Source organism: Salmo salar, chromosome 10 (genome assembly GCF_965601325.2).
Source record: "Salmo salar chromosome 10, fSalSal1, whole genome shotgun sequence".
Taxonomy (NCBI): domain Eukaryota; kingdom Metazoa; phylum Chordata; class Actinopteri; order Salmoniformes; family Salmonidae; genus Salmo; species Salmo salar.
Window position 1 is genome coordinate 110,813,719 of NC_138300.1, and position 19,293 is coordinate 110,833,011.

General features: G+C 42.0%; 2 protein-coding genes across 2 annotated transcripts; both read left to right on the forward strand.

The window, feature by feature from the left end:
- The first annotated feature begins 1,334 nt into the window (after window positions 1–1,334).
- Window positions 1,335–10,478, forward strand: samtor (S-adenosylmethionine sensor upstream of mTORC1). Its single transcript, XM_014125561.3, has 5 exons — window positions 1,335–1,585; window positions 5,790–5,931; window positions 6,216–6,347; window positions 6,526–6,640; window positions 7,004–10,478. Exons 1-5 carry the CDS (start codon window positions 1,423–1,425, stop codon window positions 7,634–7,636), a joined length of 1,185 nt encoding a protein of 394 aa, XP_013981036.1. The 5' UTR covers window positions 1,335–1,422; the 3' UTR covers window positions 7,637–10,478.
- A 759-nt stretch (window positions 10,479–11,237) lies between these two features.
- Window positions 11,238–18,735, forward strand: tmem168b (transmembrane protein 168b). Its single transcript, XM_014125560.3, has 5 exons — window positions 11,238–12,682; window positions 12,831–13,136; window positions 13,387–13,529; window positions 16,079–16,353; window positions 16,521–18,735. Exons 1-5 carry the CDS (start codon window positions 11,855–11,857, stop codon window positions 17,066–17,068), a joined length of 2,100 nt encoding a protein of 699 aa, XP_013981035.2. The 5' UTR covers window positions 11,238–11,854; the 3' UTR covers window positions 17,069–18,735.
- Window positions 18,736–19,293: the final 558 nt, after the last annotated feature.

Genomic DNA, 19,293 nt, shown 5'->3' on the forward strand with positions numbered 1-19,293 from the left:
TGTAAAGTGGTTGTTCCACTGGATATCATAAGGTGAATGCACCAATTTATAAGTCGCTCTGGATAAGAGCGTCTGCTAAATGACGTAAATGTAAATGTAAGCAATATTGCCTGAGGAGGTGTGGTATATGGCCAATATACCACAACTAAGGGCTGATCTTTCGCACCATGCAATGCGGAGTGCCTGGATACAGCACTTAGCCATGGTATATTGGCCAAATACCACAAACCCCTGAGGTGCATTATTGCTATTATAAACTGGTTACCAACGCAATTAGACCAGTAAATAGTAATTGTTGATCACACCCATGGTATACAGTCTGATACACCATGGCTTTCAGCCATCAGCATTCAGGGCTCGAACCACCCGGTTTATAAATGGAATTCTAAACTGGGTGGTTTGAGCCCTGAATGCTGATTGGCTGACAGCCGTGGTATTTCAGACCATATAACACAGGTATCACAAAACATTTATTTTTAATGCTCTAATTATATGTTGGTAACCAGTTTAAAATAGCAATAAGGCACCTCAGGGGTGTGTGGTCTATGGCCAATATACCACGGCTAAAGGCTGTGTCTAGGCACTCCAAGATGGGTCGTGCGTATGAAAAGCCCTTAGCCGTGGTATATTGGCCATATACCACACCCACTCGTGCCTTATTGCTTAAATAGTCCACACTCTAGAATGCCCTTCAAACCAATCAGAAACAAGTATTCAACAACGCCATGGAAGAGGAAGAGACAGAACCAACTCGGCAGAAAATCTGTCTCCCTCCAGCAAGTGGCGTTTTTTTTTCGTCGTTTCGCCCACCAAGCAAGGAGTTTTTGTATGGAGGTCAATGAGAGTGTCGGATTTGGTCAACATAAAAATGAATGGCTTGTTTGCTATGCGAGGTTTATGTGATCAAATATACGTTTTTGAATGCTTAAGTTGTTATGAGTGTACTGATATAAGTAGAACACGTGACATCACGGCAACTTTGAGAAAAAACACTTTATATCGGAGTTGTCTCAAGATGGCTACACATATTCATGGTATGAGGCTATACTCAAAAAAAGATTACAATAATGAGATGTATCCACCAATCTAAAGAAAAGAAAGCCGGGAACTACACAGCTCGCCATTCCACTTTGTGGACAACGACTCCCATTGTGGGCGGACTCGGAGAGACATGTATTTTGTCAGTATGTCCATCATCTTTGGTATAATTCAATTTAAACAGCAAACAGCTATAAGAAGGCGTTTCTGTTTTCAGCTCTGTGATTGGTCATACAGTTGTCAACTCCACAATACATCTTTCCAGGCGAACCAATCAGCACGCGCGTATTTGGCTAGTGGATCGGATGCGCGGAGGCCGACACCGGTAGCTAGCTAGTAGCTAGATAGTAGCTAGATGTGAAGGAGGAGAAGTGTCGTAGGACTATGGACCCGGTGAACAATGCTGAGACAGGAGAGACAGAAACCGAACTGGAGCCGTGCTACGTTCTCATTCCGAAAGAAACGCGGTGCAAGAAGAAGGAGCAGGAAAAACTGTCCGGAGTCGTCAAGAACGTCCATAGAAAACTGCGAAGAAAATACCGAGAAGGTACGCTAGCTTTGCCCAATTCAGGGGTACGGCGTCTCATCAAACGGGCTATTTAAATTGATCGAAAACAAGGCCCGGATTAGGTAGCTAACGTTATTTCCTATTTTTGGGGCCTTGCACAAACTGCAAGTGACTGGCAACATGTCAGGGTCTCGCTGCTCTACTGTCTAAAAAATACAAAAACATTGTCATGCAATCATGGGACATGTGCCTAACGTTACATTCACCTAATTTAAATAAGGTCAAACTAACGCTAGATCAAGGCCGCCTGTGAACATGTCAATCTGCAGTGTGCACTTTAAACTAGGCTATGTTTGCCTTGTTTGTCCCCCATTAGATTATTTGGCAGTCATCAATTTTTTTAAATAATAATCGCGCCTCTTACAGCCATACAGTGATTTGGTAAGGTTGTTCAATTGTAACATACTGGATCATGGGTACTGGCGAAGAGATCAACATGGGTTGTATGGCATTTTGTTTGACGTCATGTTTAGCAACGGAAACCGTTTACTCCAATCGGGAAACGTTTTGCAAAAAAAAACTAGTTTCTATTGGACAAATTCAGGTCCCTCTCCGTTTGGTTCCTATAGTTTATTTTGCAAACGTTTTGCAATGGAATCCAGCTAATGAATACACCCCTGTTCTGAAACTGAAAAGAACAAGTCTCAACAAGTAAAAACTCAAAGGCTCATCCATTATGGGATGTTATGAGACACCGGCATATGCCAATAGTATGAGCACATATCATCCAGAGTTGCTGAATTGAGATCCCTGTCTGTTTTGAATGAACATTTTCTAACGTCCTTCAAAGTGAAATGTCATTGTAAATAAGAATTTGTTCTTAACTGACTTGCCTAGCTAAAAAAAGGAAAAGTGGACTCTGAAAGGTCTGAGGCCTAGTATTGAGACAGGATTCTGTCTCCTTGTTATTAACTCCAATATTTAGGTCCTTTCATTGAAAACAAAGGTAAAGCAAACATGCTTTTCACTATTGGACCCTTCGCAGATCATTGGTCACAAACCAAACACCATAAAGAGGTCAGAAGATTTAGGCATTTCTGGTTTAGTTCACTTTATTGGCCTTTGCAGGAACTTGTCTTCCATTCAGCTGTAGGGCAGGCGGTACAGACGTAACCAATGGAGGAATCTGCCAGTAAACGTATTCCTAATAGGGCTGGGAATTGCCAGGAACCGTACGATTTTGATATTATCACGATATTTAGGTGCCGATATGTATTGCGATTGGATGTTCAAAAAATATTGCTCAACATAGTGTCTTCAGAAAGTATTCATACCCTTTGACCTTTTTCCACATTTTGTTACAAAAGGGGATTACAATTGATTTGATTGTCCTTTTATTTGTCAATGATCTACACAAAATACTCCAACAAAGTGGAAGAAAAATTCTAACAATTTGTATAAAAATTTTGGAAAAAATACACCATCTTGATTTAGATAAGTATTCAACCCCCTGAGTCAATGCATGTTAGAATCACCTTTAGCAGCGACTACAGCTGTGAGTCTTTCTGGGTAAGTCTCTTAAGCGCTTTCCACACCAGGATTTTTGCATTTGCCCATTCATTAAAAAATTCTTCAAGCTCTGTCAAATTGGTTGTTAATCATTGCTAGACAACCATTTCAGGTCTTGTCGTAGATATAAGTCAAAACTGTAACTTGGCCACACTTGTCCTGCTGAAAGGTGAATTCATCTCCCAGTGTCTGGTGGAAAGCAGACTGAACCAGGTTCTCCTCTAGGATTTTGCCTGTGCTTAGCTCCAATCTGTTAAAAAAAAAAGTTTTTCCCAGGATAAATATCATACCCATAACATAATGCAGCCAACACTATGCTTGCAAATATGGAGAGCAGTACTCAGTAATGTATTGGATTTGCCCCAAACATAACTTTGTATTCAGGACAAAAAATAGAATTGCTTTGCCACATTTCTTTGCATTATTACTTTTGTGCCTTGTTGCAAACAGGGTGCACATTTTTGAATATTTTAATCAGTACAGGCTTCCTTTCACTCTTTTTTTTATTTTTTAAATTAGGTTAGTATTGTGGAGTAACTACAATGTATTTGATCTGAGGGATGTATTTCAAGGCCTACCTTCAAACTCAGTGCCTCTTTGCCTGACATCATGGGAAAATCAAAAGAACTAAGCCAAGACGTCAGAAAAAAATTGTAGACCTCCAAGTCTGGTTCATCCTTGTGAGCAATTTCCAAACGCCTGAAGGTACCACGTTCATCTGTACAAACAATAGTACGCAAGTATAAACACCATGGGACCACGCAGCCGTCATACCGCTCAGGAAGTTCTGTCTCCTATAGATGAACATACTTTGGTGCGAAAAGTGCAAATCAATCCCAGAATAACAGCAAAGGACCTTGTGAAGATGGAGGAAACGGGTACAAAAGTATCTATATCCACAGTAAAATGAGTCCTATGTCGACATAACCTGAAAGGCCGCTCTGCAAGGAAGAAGCCACTTCTCCAAAACCGTCATTAAAAAAGCCAGACTACGGTTTGCAACTGCACATGGTGACAAAGATTGTACTTTTTGGAGGAATGTCCTCTGGTCTGATGAAACAAAAATAGAACTGTTTGGCCATAATGACCATCGTTATGTTTGGAGGGAAAAGGCTGATGCTTGCACGCCGAAGAACACCATCTCAACCATGAAGCACGGGGGTGGCAGCATCATGTTGTGGGGGTGCTTTGCTGCAGGAGGGAATAGTGCACTTTACAAAATAGGTGGCATCATGAGGACAGAAAATTGTGGATGTATTGAAACAACATCTCAAGACATCAGTCAGGAAGTTAAAACCTGGTTGCAAATGGGTCTTCCAAATGGACAATGACCCCAAGCATACTTCCAAAGTTGTGGCAAAATGGCTTAAGGACAACAAAGTCAAGGTATTGGAGTGGCCATCACAAAGCCCTGACCTCAATCCCATAGAAAATTTGTGGGCAGAACTGAAAAAGTGTGCGAGCAAGGAGACCTACAAACCTGACTTTGTTACACCAGCTCTCTCAGGAGGAATGGGCCACAACTTATTGTGGGAAGCTTGTGGAAGGCTACCCGACACGTTTGACCCAAGTTAAACAATTTAAATGCAATGCTACCAAATACTGAGTGTATGTAAACTTCTGACCCACTGGGAATGTGACGAAAGAAATAAAGCTGTAATAAGTCATTCTCTCTACTATTATTCTGACATATGACTTTCTTAAAATAAAGTGGTGATCCTAACTGACCTAAGACAGGGACATTTTACTAGGATTAAATGTCAGAAATTGTGAAACTGAGTTTAAATGTATTTGGCTAAGGTGTATGTAAATTTCCGACTTCAACTGGTATGTAGGTATATATTGCAATAATCACACAAAGTAATTAATTTAAAAAAAGTTGCATTCAACAGGTCCTTTCCACTTTAGCAGAAGGACTGGCTAGCTGATGCTCTTGAAAAGACCCTGTCAGCTGACACCATGATTGGTTAATAAGTAAAGCATGATCTGGTCTGCTTGGCATTGCTACCACAGTAATCATGATTTGTACTACTGATGTTTATTCTAGCCCGTCTTGTTGTCGTTTATTTCTGCAAATCTGATATAGGTTTTTTCCCCCATGTGGTCATGGGATTTCTTCCTTATCAGCGTGTTTGCTCTCGAAACACACATTCTGCTGTGCGTCTGGGAAGACCTGTTGCAGGGAATTTGTGAAGATGTAGAGCTAGGAACAGAAGTGAAGACAGCTATTGAAAATCCAGTTTTCAGATATGCCTGACATATAATGACGAGTAACCGTTTTCAAAATGTTGAAGCAATGTTGCGTCAGCAGTGTTAGCCTGTGGTGTTTTCATCTGAAGGGCTGAACGATTGTGATTCCTCTTGAATTAATGGCCACACTTTATAAGTAGGTACATTCATGTTGGCTTATTGTGCACTCTACGTACATACTATGCTTGCGTGTTATTTTTAGAAACACAACTGACAGGACTAACTTTCAATTCCTGCCATTTTATAATGAAGAATTTCAATGTGATGAAATGGGAAAACAAAGCATCAGTGTCTGGCCCACTTTCATGTAGCCCACAGTGCTTAGTAGTTTTACTATATGCATGTCATACTGTATGGTGTGAGGTGATTTGGTTGGGTTTGTTAACTTTGTTTCAACCTCCTGCTGCCTGTTATCTTTCCACAGTGGGTGATTTTGAGAAGATCTGGCGAGAGCACTGTGAAGATGAACAGACTCTGAGTGAATACGCCCTGGCTATGAGGAACCTGGCTGACAACCACTGGGCCAAGACCTGCGAGGGAGAGGGACGCATCGAGTGGTGTCGCAGGTAAAATAGTCCCCCACAAAAGGAGACTGTGTAAATAACCCTCTGGCTGTGTTGTACTAGCTCAGAACTCCACTGCTCTATGCTTACTCTGATGACTCATCCAGCCCTTTCGATATCAACACTGTAGGGTAAATCCTAACTTCTGCTTGTTGAATTTTCACTTAGTCATGCATTGATTCCAATGGAAAGTTAGGATTTGCCCCATTTTTATTTCTTAGCATATCACTGTTTTAACAGTAAGGCATTAATACCATTTGTGTGACGTTTCGGGACAATTTTTCCAGTGTTTGCCAGGAGTATTTTCAGGATGGTGGGATGAAAAGAATGTTGGAGAAGGATGAGAAGAGTGCCAGGCTTGCCATGGCCATGTCGGCCACAGCTCTGAGTGACCAGCCCTATAGCTCCTCTATCCCCAGGTACTGTATTGTGACAGTGTTAAATCAAACATGTCCATTTTTAGCTGACTATTTTGCTCTGTGTCAGCGTGCTCTGTTGTGCGTTCATATTGACACATCTTACCTCTATTAGCTACTGCTCTCATTAAGCATTCTTACTATGTCGAACTTAACGCTAACTTAACGCCTCTGGTTGAAGGTCCGTCCCCCAGCTTGGTAAAATGCGGCTGCTGGACGTTGGCAGCTGTTTTAACCCCTTCCTGAAGTTTGACGAGTTCCTCACAGTCGGTATTGACATAGTGCCTGCGGTCGAGGTATGTACTATTACTGTCTGTGATCACTCCCTCGGTCCCAGCTAGAAAGTCCTGACTCTGTCTTTCTCACTAATTTCCTGCCGGGACAAAATGCCTAGTTAAATAAATTAAAACATGTCAGGGATATTCATTGTGTGAATATCAGACCACAGAACAATACTGTCCCTTGACAGTAAGTGTCAACAGTTGATGGGAATGAAACCTGACCTGCTGTGAAGGAACTGGCAGAATATTAGCATCGAGTGATTTGGATAACTAAATGGATTAAGAACAGTGGGTCTTAGATATGGGTCTAAAATGCCACTGCATGATGAGAACAACTTGTGTTGCTCTAAAGTATCTGTTTCTACCCTTTCCCCTCAGAGTGTATACAAGTGTGACTTCCTCAACCTCCAGCTCCAGCAGCCTCTGCAACTGGCTGGTGACACAGTGGAAGCCTTCCTGAGACAGCTGCGTAGCCCCATTGACGCCCTGCCCGCCCAGCTCTTCCACGTTGTGGTCTTCTCCCTGCTCCTCTCCTACTTCCCCTCGCCTTACCAACGCTGGATCTGCTGCAAGAAGGCCCACGAGCTGCTGGAACTGCACGGCCTGCTGCTCATCATCACCCCAGACTCCTCTCACCAGAACCGCCACACCTTCATGATGCGCAGCTGGCGCGTGGCGGTGGAGTCGCTTGGCTTCAGGCGCTGCAAGTACATCAAGTTCTCCCACATGCACCTCATCGCCTTCCGCAAGGTGTCCCTGGCCACCACCAGCGACCTGGTCAGCCGTAACTACCCCGAGATGCTCTACATCCCTCAGGACTTCCAATCCCCCGAGGAGGAGGACTACACCGACGTGCCAGTTCAGGCGCGCTCTGACTTTGAGGATGACCAGCTGGCATGGGGCTTCATGGAGCTGCCCGACACGCCATATGACTCGGATAGCGGAGAGAGCCAGAGCAGCTCTGTGCCCTTCCTACATGAGCTGGAGGACCCCATTCTACTGCAGAGCTGAGCTAGACCAGCTAAAACCCTACTAGCTAGTCTCTTCTTTTTTACCAGTTCCAATTCGATCCCTACCACTCCTCTTGGCCATAACCCTTCAATGTTTGCAGATCTGTAACGTGGAAGCAATATGGGTGACGCTTTAACGCCACACTGCTTATACCTATCCAGAGCCTTCAGACATGCAACATCGAGTGGTTAGGCCCAAGGGGGAGGGATACAGTCTGTCTGTACCCAACTGCTGCGCTACCAAATGAACCTGCTGCATTCTTCTCTCACTCCTCTTCCTTAACTAAACAATGCAGTTTGCACAGAGTGAAAGAAAAAGACGTTTACAGAAGTCAGTTGTTTATTTTTTCGATATCTTCGATGGTTAGTCACTCAACACAATACACACACACACTTCAGTAAATAAGGTAGTTTAAAAAAAAATAAGAACTTGGTAGCTGAATACCCTCAGGATAGACTGAGAGTAATTCTGCCCCTTGTTTTTTATCCCATCTTTGATCTCACTCTCTACTAACAGAAGAAAAGCAATCTTTACTCCTTCAAAGGCTTTATCTTAGTAGTTAAACAGTGAATGTGCTTCAGTGCCAGCAAGCCGCTGACTTTAAATCCCTCTTAAATGGACTGATACCACAGAGGTTTGTCACGTTTGGTTGGAGTGGAGCGACTGAGATGTTAGTCAGGTGAGGCTAGACTTTCTCTAATTCTTGGTGTGCATTTTAATTTTCTAAAAAAAAAAATACGAAAAATACATTGTACTCTCAGCCAAAATGTTTTGATTTGTTCCCTTTTGAACACTGGTCTTGTCCAACACCATGTGTGAAAATGGTGTTTTAATTCTGCATTTTTTTTGGCTGATTTCATGGCTCTTTTACAATAGATTTGTAGCATTTTTAGAAGTTTAAGATAGGTGTATGTAATTACTTTTACTAATGTGAAACTGTTAACCGTGTTTTTTTCATTGTGTAACATGGTACGAGTTGTGAAATAGTCATTGCTCTCTTTTCTGTGCTGGTGTGAAGAAACTGGTTTTAATCAATGTTAATTTACCTTCTATGTTGTAACCCAGAAGATTTAGCATTTTTTGTCATTACATCCTTATTTGTAATCACTTTTATTTTTTTATTTTTTACTGTAACAATATTTAGGCTACATTATCAGATCAATAATAGGTCTGGATTAATGTCTTTGCTTCTTTTATAGGTAGCTGGTAGCTTCTCTGGGTACTGGTAACATATTCCGAAAAAGAAGACTGCCCACACTCTGTCGACGTGTCCTTGAGCAAGGCACTTAACCCTAATTTACTCCAGGGGCACCGTACTATTATGGCTGACCCTTTTAAAACAACACATTTCACTGCACCTATCCGGTGTATGTGGCGATAAAACACATCTTATTATGTCCACTGAAGTGAAACAGGTCGACCAAGAGACCAGCTCTAGCTGTCAATTGCTGTTCATCTCTCTTCCTATACTCTACGTCGTATCTGAGGACAGTAACATTTGCCTTTAGCATTTTTACATTTTTGTCATTTAGCAGATGCTCTTATCCAGAGCGACTTACAGTAGGTAGTAAGTGCATACATTTTTTTACACTTTTTTCATACTGGTCCCCCGTGGGAATCAAACCCATAACCCTGGCGCTGCAAGCGCCACTCTCTACCAACAGCTACATGGGACTAGCATTAGTCATTTCTGAATTAAAAAATAGTAATTGTTTTTGTATTTACTTTTTCCATTTATGGGTTGCTAGTATAGGTGTAGTATCAACAAGTACTGAGTCATTCGTTGCATCAGTAAGTACATTTGACTATCGCTTTACACATGCAAGTACTAAATGTGTACTCTGCTTAAGTTTTAACTCCAAACAATTCAAAATGATCTTGTTATGAGCGCTCATACAATTCCAAATGATTCACCTCAATGAGGTTTTGCACTAATACCCTGCTGTCTCATTAGTCATGCAACTTCTGATCCCATCAAAGTGCATTTTAGCAATAGCCAGGTGTATCCTGAAAGTACTGTATCTTATGGGGAATGGTATTTATGTTCCCCTTTTTAGTGTGGATGTGTGTTTGTCGTAATGTACTTGTCTGTGGCACTTTACTTCATAAATAGTAGATGAATCTCTCAGCTGCAATGAGTCATGTGATTCCTGTCATGGGGGATTTAGGATTATGTCTCCCAAATGCCATCCTATTCTTTATGGGCCTTGCTCGAAACTAGTGCACTATATGGGGAATAGGGTGCCATTTGGGATACAAACACAAACAACCATAGTCTTATTAGTATAAACAGTATGATGTACATCAGGATACCTGAAATCCTAAAGGTGCCTTCTTTCTTATCGCCAGTAATGTTTTTGCAATCCTGATTCTCATGCCATACTGAGTTGGAAAACTCACACTTCACTTGGCAGCATACAACGGGCCTCGTTTGCCAAATGTTTATGTGCAACTGTCCAAATGAGCTACCTACTACCATCTACCACTGCAAAGTATCATTGCGTCAATGTTTTACCGGAAGAACAATGTATTTTGTTTAAATTTGTCATTTTTCATTAATAATTACATTGCGTTCAACTTGCTCTAAATCTGTTAACTTTCTGGTCAGTTCATGTTTGGTGTACTTTCAACTATTTCTCTTTAGTAACAGAAAATACATTAATCATTATAGTTCATTTTCTTGAGCGTTGTCAATTGTACCAGTTAGCATTTAGGGATACATCTCATGTCTTCCAAGATTTTAAGTCCATTACTTGCATGAATAGCTTAATTTTCAGTATTAAGGATTTCGACAACGTGTGCATTTCTTTTCTTCTCTCTTTTATAAATGAATGGAAATGCAGTGTTTGTGATTATTGTGTCGTCTTCCATTCACTGTTTTTCTATAGGACTGAAGTAAACTAATTGAGTCATGGTACTGATTAGCTAGTAGATTGTAACGGGCTAATGTAATGCTTTCATTAGCCGTTACAGGATTGGTACTGTTTGGCGTAGAACAGACTTTTCGACCAACCTTAACTTGGCGATACCATCTTCGATTCGGCCAAACATGTATCTTCTAAAATGTCCAGTTTCAGGTGGTTCGTTTCAATTTAGAAAATGTTCTGTTATTTTAATAATGTTTTTGCTTCAAGAAGTAATCCAATGATGGGTACGCTACGATCTGTTTCTATTTCAAATCTTCTCTCATTGATCGAGACCAGTGAGTGTCATGACAAGCGGTAGTCAACTGTCTCAATCAATGAGAGAAGATATGAAGTAGACAAGACAGTGGCATATGCATTGTTGGATTACAACATTTGTATTTATTTTAATAATGGAACATTTTCAAAATTCAAGTGAACCACCTGCAACTGGACACCAACATTCTAGAAGATACATGTTTGGGTGACTCGAACGAAGATAGTATGGCCAAGGTTGGTCTAAAATTCTCTGCTGCGCCAAACAGTACCAGTCCTGTAACGGCTAATTGAGCATCACATTAGCCCGTTACAATCTGCTGACTAGGTGTTGATCATGTTGGTTAGGGCATTTAGTTAGGGCATAAGTATATCAATGTGTAGTATGTTTTGACCTATATTGATAAAGTAATTGTAATATTCAGTGGAAGAGCCTCATTTACAGTACGTCTAGATTTATTGATTAGTCATCACACTTTACGAATTTCCATACTTCGACTTTCCTCTCCGCCACTTTGTTTGTACTATTGACCTGCCGTAGTGACGTTGACGCCGTTCTAGTTTGATGGCGGCAGTCATTTGACCGAAAAGTTTTCGAAGTGGAAAAAAAGTATTTTTGTCTCCTGCTCCTTTAGGTGAAATAAATTAATTTGGGCTAGCTAGGTTTGTATGAGACGTATCTATTTACACACGAAAGAAGAGAAACAGCAAACGGACCATGTAATCAAGCGTACCATCTGCTAGTCGTACAACTGCAAGCTAGCAACCGGCAAATCATGTAGCTAGCTAACTAGCAAAAACCATGTAACTAGCTAGTAACTTCTAGCTAACGTTAGCTAGCTTAGACTACCTATCACTAGCTCAAAGTTTGCTGCTCTGTTAGTTCAAGGTGGCTAGCTAGTGAGTGACATTTTTTTCGCCATAGTCTTGCAATCTAGCTAGCTAAGTTAGCTTCATGGAAAGGTTTTAATTGCCTCTGAACTCTTAACTAATAACGTTACCAGCTGTAACTAACTGTTAGCTACTCCTACATATCAATATGTGTCGCTTACGGTACTGTGTCAGTCACTGTCTGCATGCAGTGATGACCAGACTGGAGGAGGTCAACGGAGAGGTCAACATGTGGTCCTCTGTCAGATGTCTGGGCTACCTGTCTGGTCTGAACCTGCTTGTGGCTCTCTGCCTGGGGCTCTATGTGCGATGGGAGAAGACTGAAGAACCCATGATTCTCATCATATTTGTTCTGGCCCTGTTTGTCCTCGGGATAGCAAGCATACTGTACTATTACTTCAGCATGGAAAAAGTCAGCCTGTGCCTCCTCCACCTGTGGTTTGGCTTCCTGCTTGGCCTCCTGTGTTTCCTCAACAACCCCACTCTGGAGAGCAACATCAAAGAGCAAGCCACCAACTACCTCCTGCTGGCCAGTGTTGTCTTGAGGATGCTGTGGGCTCTGCTGGAGAGGATGTGCGGCTGCACCAGGTACCGCCCTGCCTTCCTCACCTCAGCAGAGGCCCTGGAGCTGGCAGGCTTTGCCATCGCCAGTACTGTCTTATTCATCCAGAAGTCCATGAGCGTAGTGGTGCTGGTGGTGGCCCTGGCTACTTTGATGGTGGCCCTGCGCATGAAGGCTCTCCTGGCCCTGCCCAACCTGGTCTGCTTCTCCATCATCACTGCGGTGCTGTTCTTCAAGGCGCTGGGCATCACCACCAACCCCTTCGCCCTGGCATGTTTCTTCAGCCAGCTGATCTGCGACCCCTTGCTGGACGTGTACTTCAGTGGGCTGTCGGTGACCGAGCGCTGGTTGCCCTACCTTGCCTGGAGGGGGCTGTGGCGCAGGCTGTCCCTCCTGCCTTTGCTGCTGGCGGAGGTGATTTGAATTCATTTTATTTGACACATTTAAAATGCATATAGAGTTTCCCAAGCCATGTGAGTACAATGATGCACACAAAAAATAATTGAGGATAAAAACACAAAGTCAACAGTAGACTTACTTCCATTGTGGTCCTTGTTCCCAGGTGGGCTTCTGGATCCTGGCAGCCCTGAAGCTGGTGGACCTGGACCGGTGGTACCTGATGATCCCGGGCTTCATGCTGAGTGGGGTGTTCTGGGCCATCTGTCACGTGGTGTTCGTCATCACTCTGTGGGGCTTCCACACCAAGCTGAATGACTGCCAGAGGGTGTGTCTGGCCCAGGGAGCCGGGAGCAGCTGCCTAGACAAGGTTATGGCTTCTAAAGGAGTCAGACACTTCTGTCTCATCTCTGAACGCCTGGTGCTCTTCAGTCTGGTGTCCACCATCATCCTGGCTGCTTTATCATGGCAGGTATGTCTCCAGTCATTGGTATAGCACTGTTATTCAGTCCAGACCAGCTATGTTATACCTTAATGGCTCATATAACTTAGCTTATCAATAAAACAAACAGACTATGTTAACTGGTGTAAAAGAAATTGAGATTGGACACTTTCCCATAGTTTTTGAGGTCATAGATATTCAGAGCCATCTTTTCAATTTCATAGTCCTCCTTTTTTGGTTAGTGTGTGAATGTGACCCATTGTGTCTGTCTGTTTCTCAGTCCTCCAGCAATATCTTTATGAGTATGTTCCTGCTGGTCCTGGCTCTGGAGTCTCTGTTCCACGGCCTCTTCTATGAGCTGGGGAACTGCCTAGGCGGCACATGTGTGGGGTATGCAGTGGTCATCCCCACCAACTATTGCAGGTAGGAATGTATGGATAGTGGACAACCAAATATATACAGTGCCTTCAGAAAGTATTCACACCACTTGACTTTTTCCACATTTTCTTGTTACAGCCTGAATTTAAAATTGATTAAATTGAGATTTTATGTCACTGGCCTGTACACAATACCCTCATAATGTCAAAGTTTTATTTTAAATATTTACAAATTAATAAAAAAAACGAAAAGCTGAAATGTCTTGAGTCAATAAGTTTTCAACCCCTTTGTTATGGCAAGCCTTAAGTCCAGGAGTAAAAATTTGCTTAACAAGTCACATAATAAGTTGCATGGACTTACTCTGTGTGCAATAATAGTATTTAACATGATTTTTGAATGACTACCTAATTTCTGTACCCAACACATAATTGTAAGGTCCCTCAGTCGAGCAGTGAATTTCAAACACAGATTCAACCACAAAGACCAGGGAGGTTTTCCAATACCTTGCAAAAAAGGACACCTATTGGTAGATGGGTAAAAGAAAAAGCTGACTTCGAATCTCCTTTTGAGCATGGTGAAGTAATTAATTACACGTTGGATGGTGTATCAATACACCTAGTCACTACAAAGATACAGGTGTCTTTCCTAACTCAGCTGCCGGAGTGGCAGGAACCCGCTCAGGGATTTCACCATGAGGCCAATGGTGACTTTAAAACAGTTACAGAGTTTAATGGCTGTGATAGGAGAAAACTGAGGATGGATCAACAACATTGTAGTTACTCAACAATACTAACCTAAAGGACGAGTGAAAAGAAGGAAGCCAGTACAGAATAAAAATATTCCAAAACATGCATCCTGTTTGCGACAAAGCACTAAAGTAATGCTGCAAGAAATGTGGCAAATAAATTAACTTTATGTCCTGAATACAAAGTGTTATGTTTGGGGCAAATCCAATACAATATGTTATTGAGTACCACTCTCCATATGGCTGCATCATGTTATGGGCAATATTCCCTCTAAACTGTGTGTGTGCGCAGCCGCACACTTCCTCCAGGACTGCCACGCAGATGAAATGCCATGCCGCGCAGAGACGCAAGAGATTAAACTTTACTGAGTTTGTACTACTAGTTTGCACTATATAGATCAACGTTTTTTCTGTGATCGAATCAACATTAAATCGGCCCCTTTTCAATGCAACAGACCAAACCAAATCTACATTTTCAGGATTAAGTCTGCGAATTTGTTGTAGGCAGAGCCAGAGAATTCTGTTGTCGGGTGTAGAATTCTATTGTCGGGTGTAGCCCGGTCTTTTAATCAGCGAGTGAATGCGCTATTCACATCAGTTCAGAGTGCAGAGCTGCGCATGTGCACATTTGTTATTCTTTGCTAGGTAGTGAGTTATTAGCCCAGTTATAGATAAGTATAGGTCAGCAATGGGGAGTTACTGCTTCCTACAAGAGCACAAAATGGGATGGCTACATTTCAAGCTGTTGTTGAAAAGCCAGTCAGGTGAGAGAAAAGAAAGCTTATGTTTTAATTCAAGGGGCAGTGTTGTATTTTGAGAGAGGCTTGATTATGCAAATAGGCAGAGGTGTAGTCTACATTATCTAATTCTCTGTATGGTAATAATAATTCATTATATTTTGTAAAGTGGTTTCTTGCATCACGCAATACAATGCAATTTACAGTCACCTATTTGGCCCATGGTGTTACAGATCAAGTAAAAGATCATTAATTAATGTCAATTTTTTCTTCTTCTAAATGTCTCATGCAATGTAGGCCTGCATTGAACACCACATATTAGAGGGAACATTGATTATGGGTGTGCTTGTAATCATTAAGGACTGGGGAGTTTTTCAGGATAAAAAATAAATGGAATAGAGCTAAGCACAGGCAAAATTCTAGAGGAAAACCTGGTTCAATCTGCTTTCCAACAGACACGGAGAGACCAATTCACCTTTCAGCTAGACAATAACCTAAAACACAAGGCCAAATATACGCCGGAGATGCTTTACCAAGACAACATCAAATGTTCCCGAGTGACCTAGTTACAGTTTTGACTTAAATCGTATTGAAAATGGCTGTCTAGCAATTATCAACAACCAACTTGACAGAGCTTGGAAGAATTTTTGAAATAATAATGTGCAAATATTGTACAATCCAGGTGCGCAAAGCTCTTAGAGACTTACCCAGAAACACTCCCAGCTGTAATTGCTGCCAAAGGTGATTCTAACATGTATTGACTCAAGGGTGTGAATACTTATATAAATGAGATACTGTTGTATTTAATTGTCAATACTTTTTCAAAAATGTCTAAAAACATTTTTTCACTTTGTCATTATGGGGTATTGTGTGTAGATGGGTAAGGGGAAAATAATATTTAATCCATTTTGAATTCAGGCTGTAACACAAAATGTGTAACAAGTCAAGGGGTATGAATACTTTCTGAAGGCACTGTACAGTAAAAACTATACTATACTTACTCAACACACGGGCGCATACTTTTCTACAGTCTTTAATTTCACTTAACCTTACTGCAATCATCCTCACTCCTTCCCTTCCCTTCACCCTTTCATTCCCTCTCTCCCTTGCAGTCCTGATGGGCAGCCCACTCTGTTACCTCCGGACCAGGTACATATGTTGAACATGCATTCCACGGGCATGTTGAACAGTATACAGAATTTCTTCTCCCACCACATGATCGAGACGTTCGGCTGCGACTACTCCACCAGCGGGGTGACTCTGGAAGCCCTACAGGTGAAGCTCAAAGCCTTCATGGAGCTCTGCACAGCCGATGGGCCTCGCCACGACACCTATGTGGTGTTCTACAGTGGGCATACCCACCGCAGCGGGGAGTGGGCACTAGCAGGTACCAATCACTTAGAAGTTTTGTCATTCTGTGAAGCTCAGTTACTTTAACTCACTCTCTGTAGCACATTATTTTATGGTACTGAAACCACCAAATAAAGTACTATCCACCACAGCATTCCACTGCTCTCTCTCTTAACTCTGCCCTGTGCTGTGGTTGTCTTTCAGGAGGGGGCACCCTTCAACTGGACAAGATCCTGGAATGGTGGAGGGAGAAGAACAGTGACTCCTGCTCCCGCCTCATCCTGGTTCTGGACAGTGAGAACTCCCTACCCTGGGTGAAGGAGGTGAGGAAGGTGGGGGGGCTTTATGTGGCGGTGCAGGGGGCCCAGCTAGCCCGAGCCACGGATATCGAGCTCCAGGACACCCCCCAGCTTGGGGACTTCACCTCTCAGTGGGTGGAGTTCAACTGCAATACAGACAGCACTGTCCAGTGGTCGGAGAGGGGAAGGACTGTCATCGCTGCCTATGGCATCTCTAAGCACTGGAGTGATTACACACTGCACCTGCCCACAGAAAGTGATGTCACTCAACACTGGAGGATGTACTTCCCCAGGATGACCTACCCCGTGGTCCAGTTAGCGCTCTGGTGTGGGGGGCTGAACCTGCTTTGGCTATGCAGTGTCTGCCTACGGTGCCTCAAAAGGGTCAAACTCAACTGGTTTCCCCCAGCTGTACTAGACACTGGCCAAGGGTTCAAGTTGGTCAAATCTTAGAAATTCTCCTCTGTATGTATCATACTGTTTAAGGCTTCTTCACTTTGCATTTACATGTTTTTCACCGTACAGAAATGTTTTCTAAATCCGTTTTTGTAATTGATTGGTTGTGTGATATTGATCGCTGAGTTTTTAGGACCCTCAGTGAAGGCAGCTGTTGATTGTGAAATCTTAATGGGATACTTCGGGAGTTTGGCAATGAGGCCCTTTATCTACTTCCCCAGAGTCATATGAACTAGTGGATATCATGTCTCTGTGTCCAGTATGAAGGAAGTTAGAGGTCACTAGCATTAGCACAATGAGTGGAAGTCTATGGGTATCTGCTAGCATGCTGAAATCCCAAGGTATCCCTTTAATGACTAACTAGACAGTTAAAGATTGTGTGTGTGTGAGCTATATGTTTTGCTTGTGTGTGCTAAAGTACTAAGTTACTGATATGAGGTTCCTGATTTTGATGTACTATGTTATTTTGATGTAGTACTACATATTTTTATCCCAAATTATTGTTTGGCTATTCCTTACAAGTCATTCTATAGATTCATTAGTGGTGGTTATTTGATTTGATTAGAGTTTTGTTTTAAATCAATACATTGCTAGTCTTTTGTTGGGTTTATTGGGGTAGTTGTACCGTTCTCTGAACTCCAGTTGTACCGGCTTATTCCCACCTTTTTAATTCAATCTCTCTAAAAATTCTAATTGAAATGTATCTCTTTTTCCCTGTTTATCACAATTTCAGGCTGAGAAGCCCTGCTGCTGTAGTGAAGTGGTATCATATTGTCACTCTCCCAGATTAGATTTTCAAACAACAAAAAGTTGCAGTGGTTACACTGATTGCACTATTCATGTATTATGACCAATGCATGCCCCCATCCAGCTTTGTAAATCTGATATTTTTCACAAATGGCCTTTTGTCCCCCGTTCAAAAAAGGATATCAGGTTACTAAGATATTGTATTACGATAATAGGTATTTCATTTATTTTGAAGAGTGGAATGTGGATTTCTAATTCAATACTTTCATATTTGTTTGCTATCCATGTGTTTCCATACACCTAGGCCTATTTGTATATTCAGCTTTTAATTAACTACTTTATATCAAAGCTTTGAAGAGTATCGAAAGGTTGCTGGATCGAATCCCAGAGCTGACAAGGTAAAAATCTGTCGTTCTGCCCCTGAGCAAGGCAGTTAACCACTGTTACCCGGGCGCCGAAGACGTGGATGTCGATTAAGGCAGCACTCCACACTTCTCGGATTCAGAGGGGTTGGGTTAAATGCGGAAGACACTTTTCAGTTGTATGCATTCAGTTGTACAACTGACTAGGTATCCCCCTTTCCCTATCACTGCTGTTTCACATCTGCTATGCATTTCTTTTGTATGAATAACTTTGTTTATACTGCTTTTGAGATGTGTGTTATCTACCATAATTACCTCAGGGAGTCTGAGGGTTGTTACTATACCTATACTGATTGCACTACCTGGAGGAATATGGACCCAATGTAGGATGTGATCTTGCATTTATGCGCGATTGTATTCTGGGGTTTATCATATCATATACAGTGATTTAGATATGCAAGCTTAGCCTAATCAACTGTATGTGTATGGAAATGTTTTAATCTTAAACATTGACGGAAGTCTCAACTATGCAATAAAAATGGAGATTTCAGTGTTTTTAATTGATTCATATACAGACACTATGGTACTGTTTCAGTGGAAAAATGATGCGCTCTGCTGGTACGCAATAAACTAGGCCTGTCTATTCCACTTGGCTGTGAAATGCATACACTGGCAGTTCTTTTCTGTAATCTCTTCATAAGGTCATTAAGTGTGTAATGCAGCCAACTACCTCCTTTCAGGCAATTAGAGAATATTAGCCTACTTATTGATGGAGTTTACGGATTTGGAACAAACTTAATGCAGTGTTTTTCAAATCACGACCCCCTAGTCCTGGGGACTCACATACAGTGCCTTGCAAAAGTGTTCATCCCCCTTGGTGTTTTTACTATTTTCTTGCATTACAACCTGTAATTTTATTTGGATTTCATGTAATGGACATACACAAAATAGTCCAAATTGGTGAAGTGAAATTACTTGTTTAAAGAAAAACTGGGAAGTGGTGCGCGCCTATGTATTCACCCCCTTTGCTATGAAGCCCCTAAATAAGATCCGGTGCAACCAATTACCTTCAGAAGTCACATAATTAAAGTCCACCTGTGTGCAATCGAATTG

Coding starts and splice junctions, on each gene's coding strand:
- samtor (XM_014125561.3), top strand. CDS start 1,423: ATGGACCCGGTGAACAATGCTGAGACAGGAGAGACAGAAACCGAACTG. Junction 5,932..6,215: donor CGCATCGAGTGGTGTCGCAG/GTAAAATAGTCC, acceptor CAATTTTTCCAG/TGTTTGCCAGGAGTATTTTC. Junction 6,641..7,003: donor ACATAGTGCCTGCGGTCGAG/GTATGTACTATT, acceptor CTTTCCCCTCAG/AGTGTATACAAGTGTGACTT.
- tmem168b (XM_014125560.3), top strand. CDS start 11,855: ATGTGTCGCTTACGGTACTGTGTCAGTCACTGTCTGCATGCAGTGATG. Junction 12,683..12,830: donor TGCCTTTGCTGCTGGCGGAG/GTGATTTGAATT, acceptor CCTTGTTCCCAG/GTGGGCTTCTGGATCCTGGC. Junction 13,530..16,078: donor ATCCCCACCAACTATTGCAG/GTAGGAATGTAT, acceptor TCTCCCTTGCAG/TCCTGATGGGCAGCCCACTC.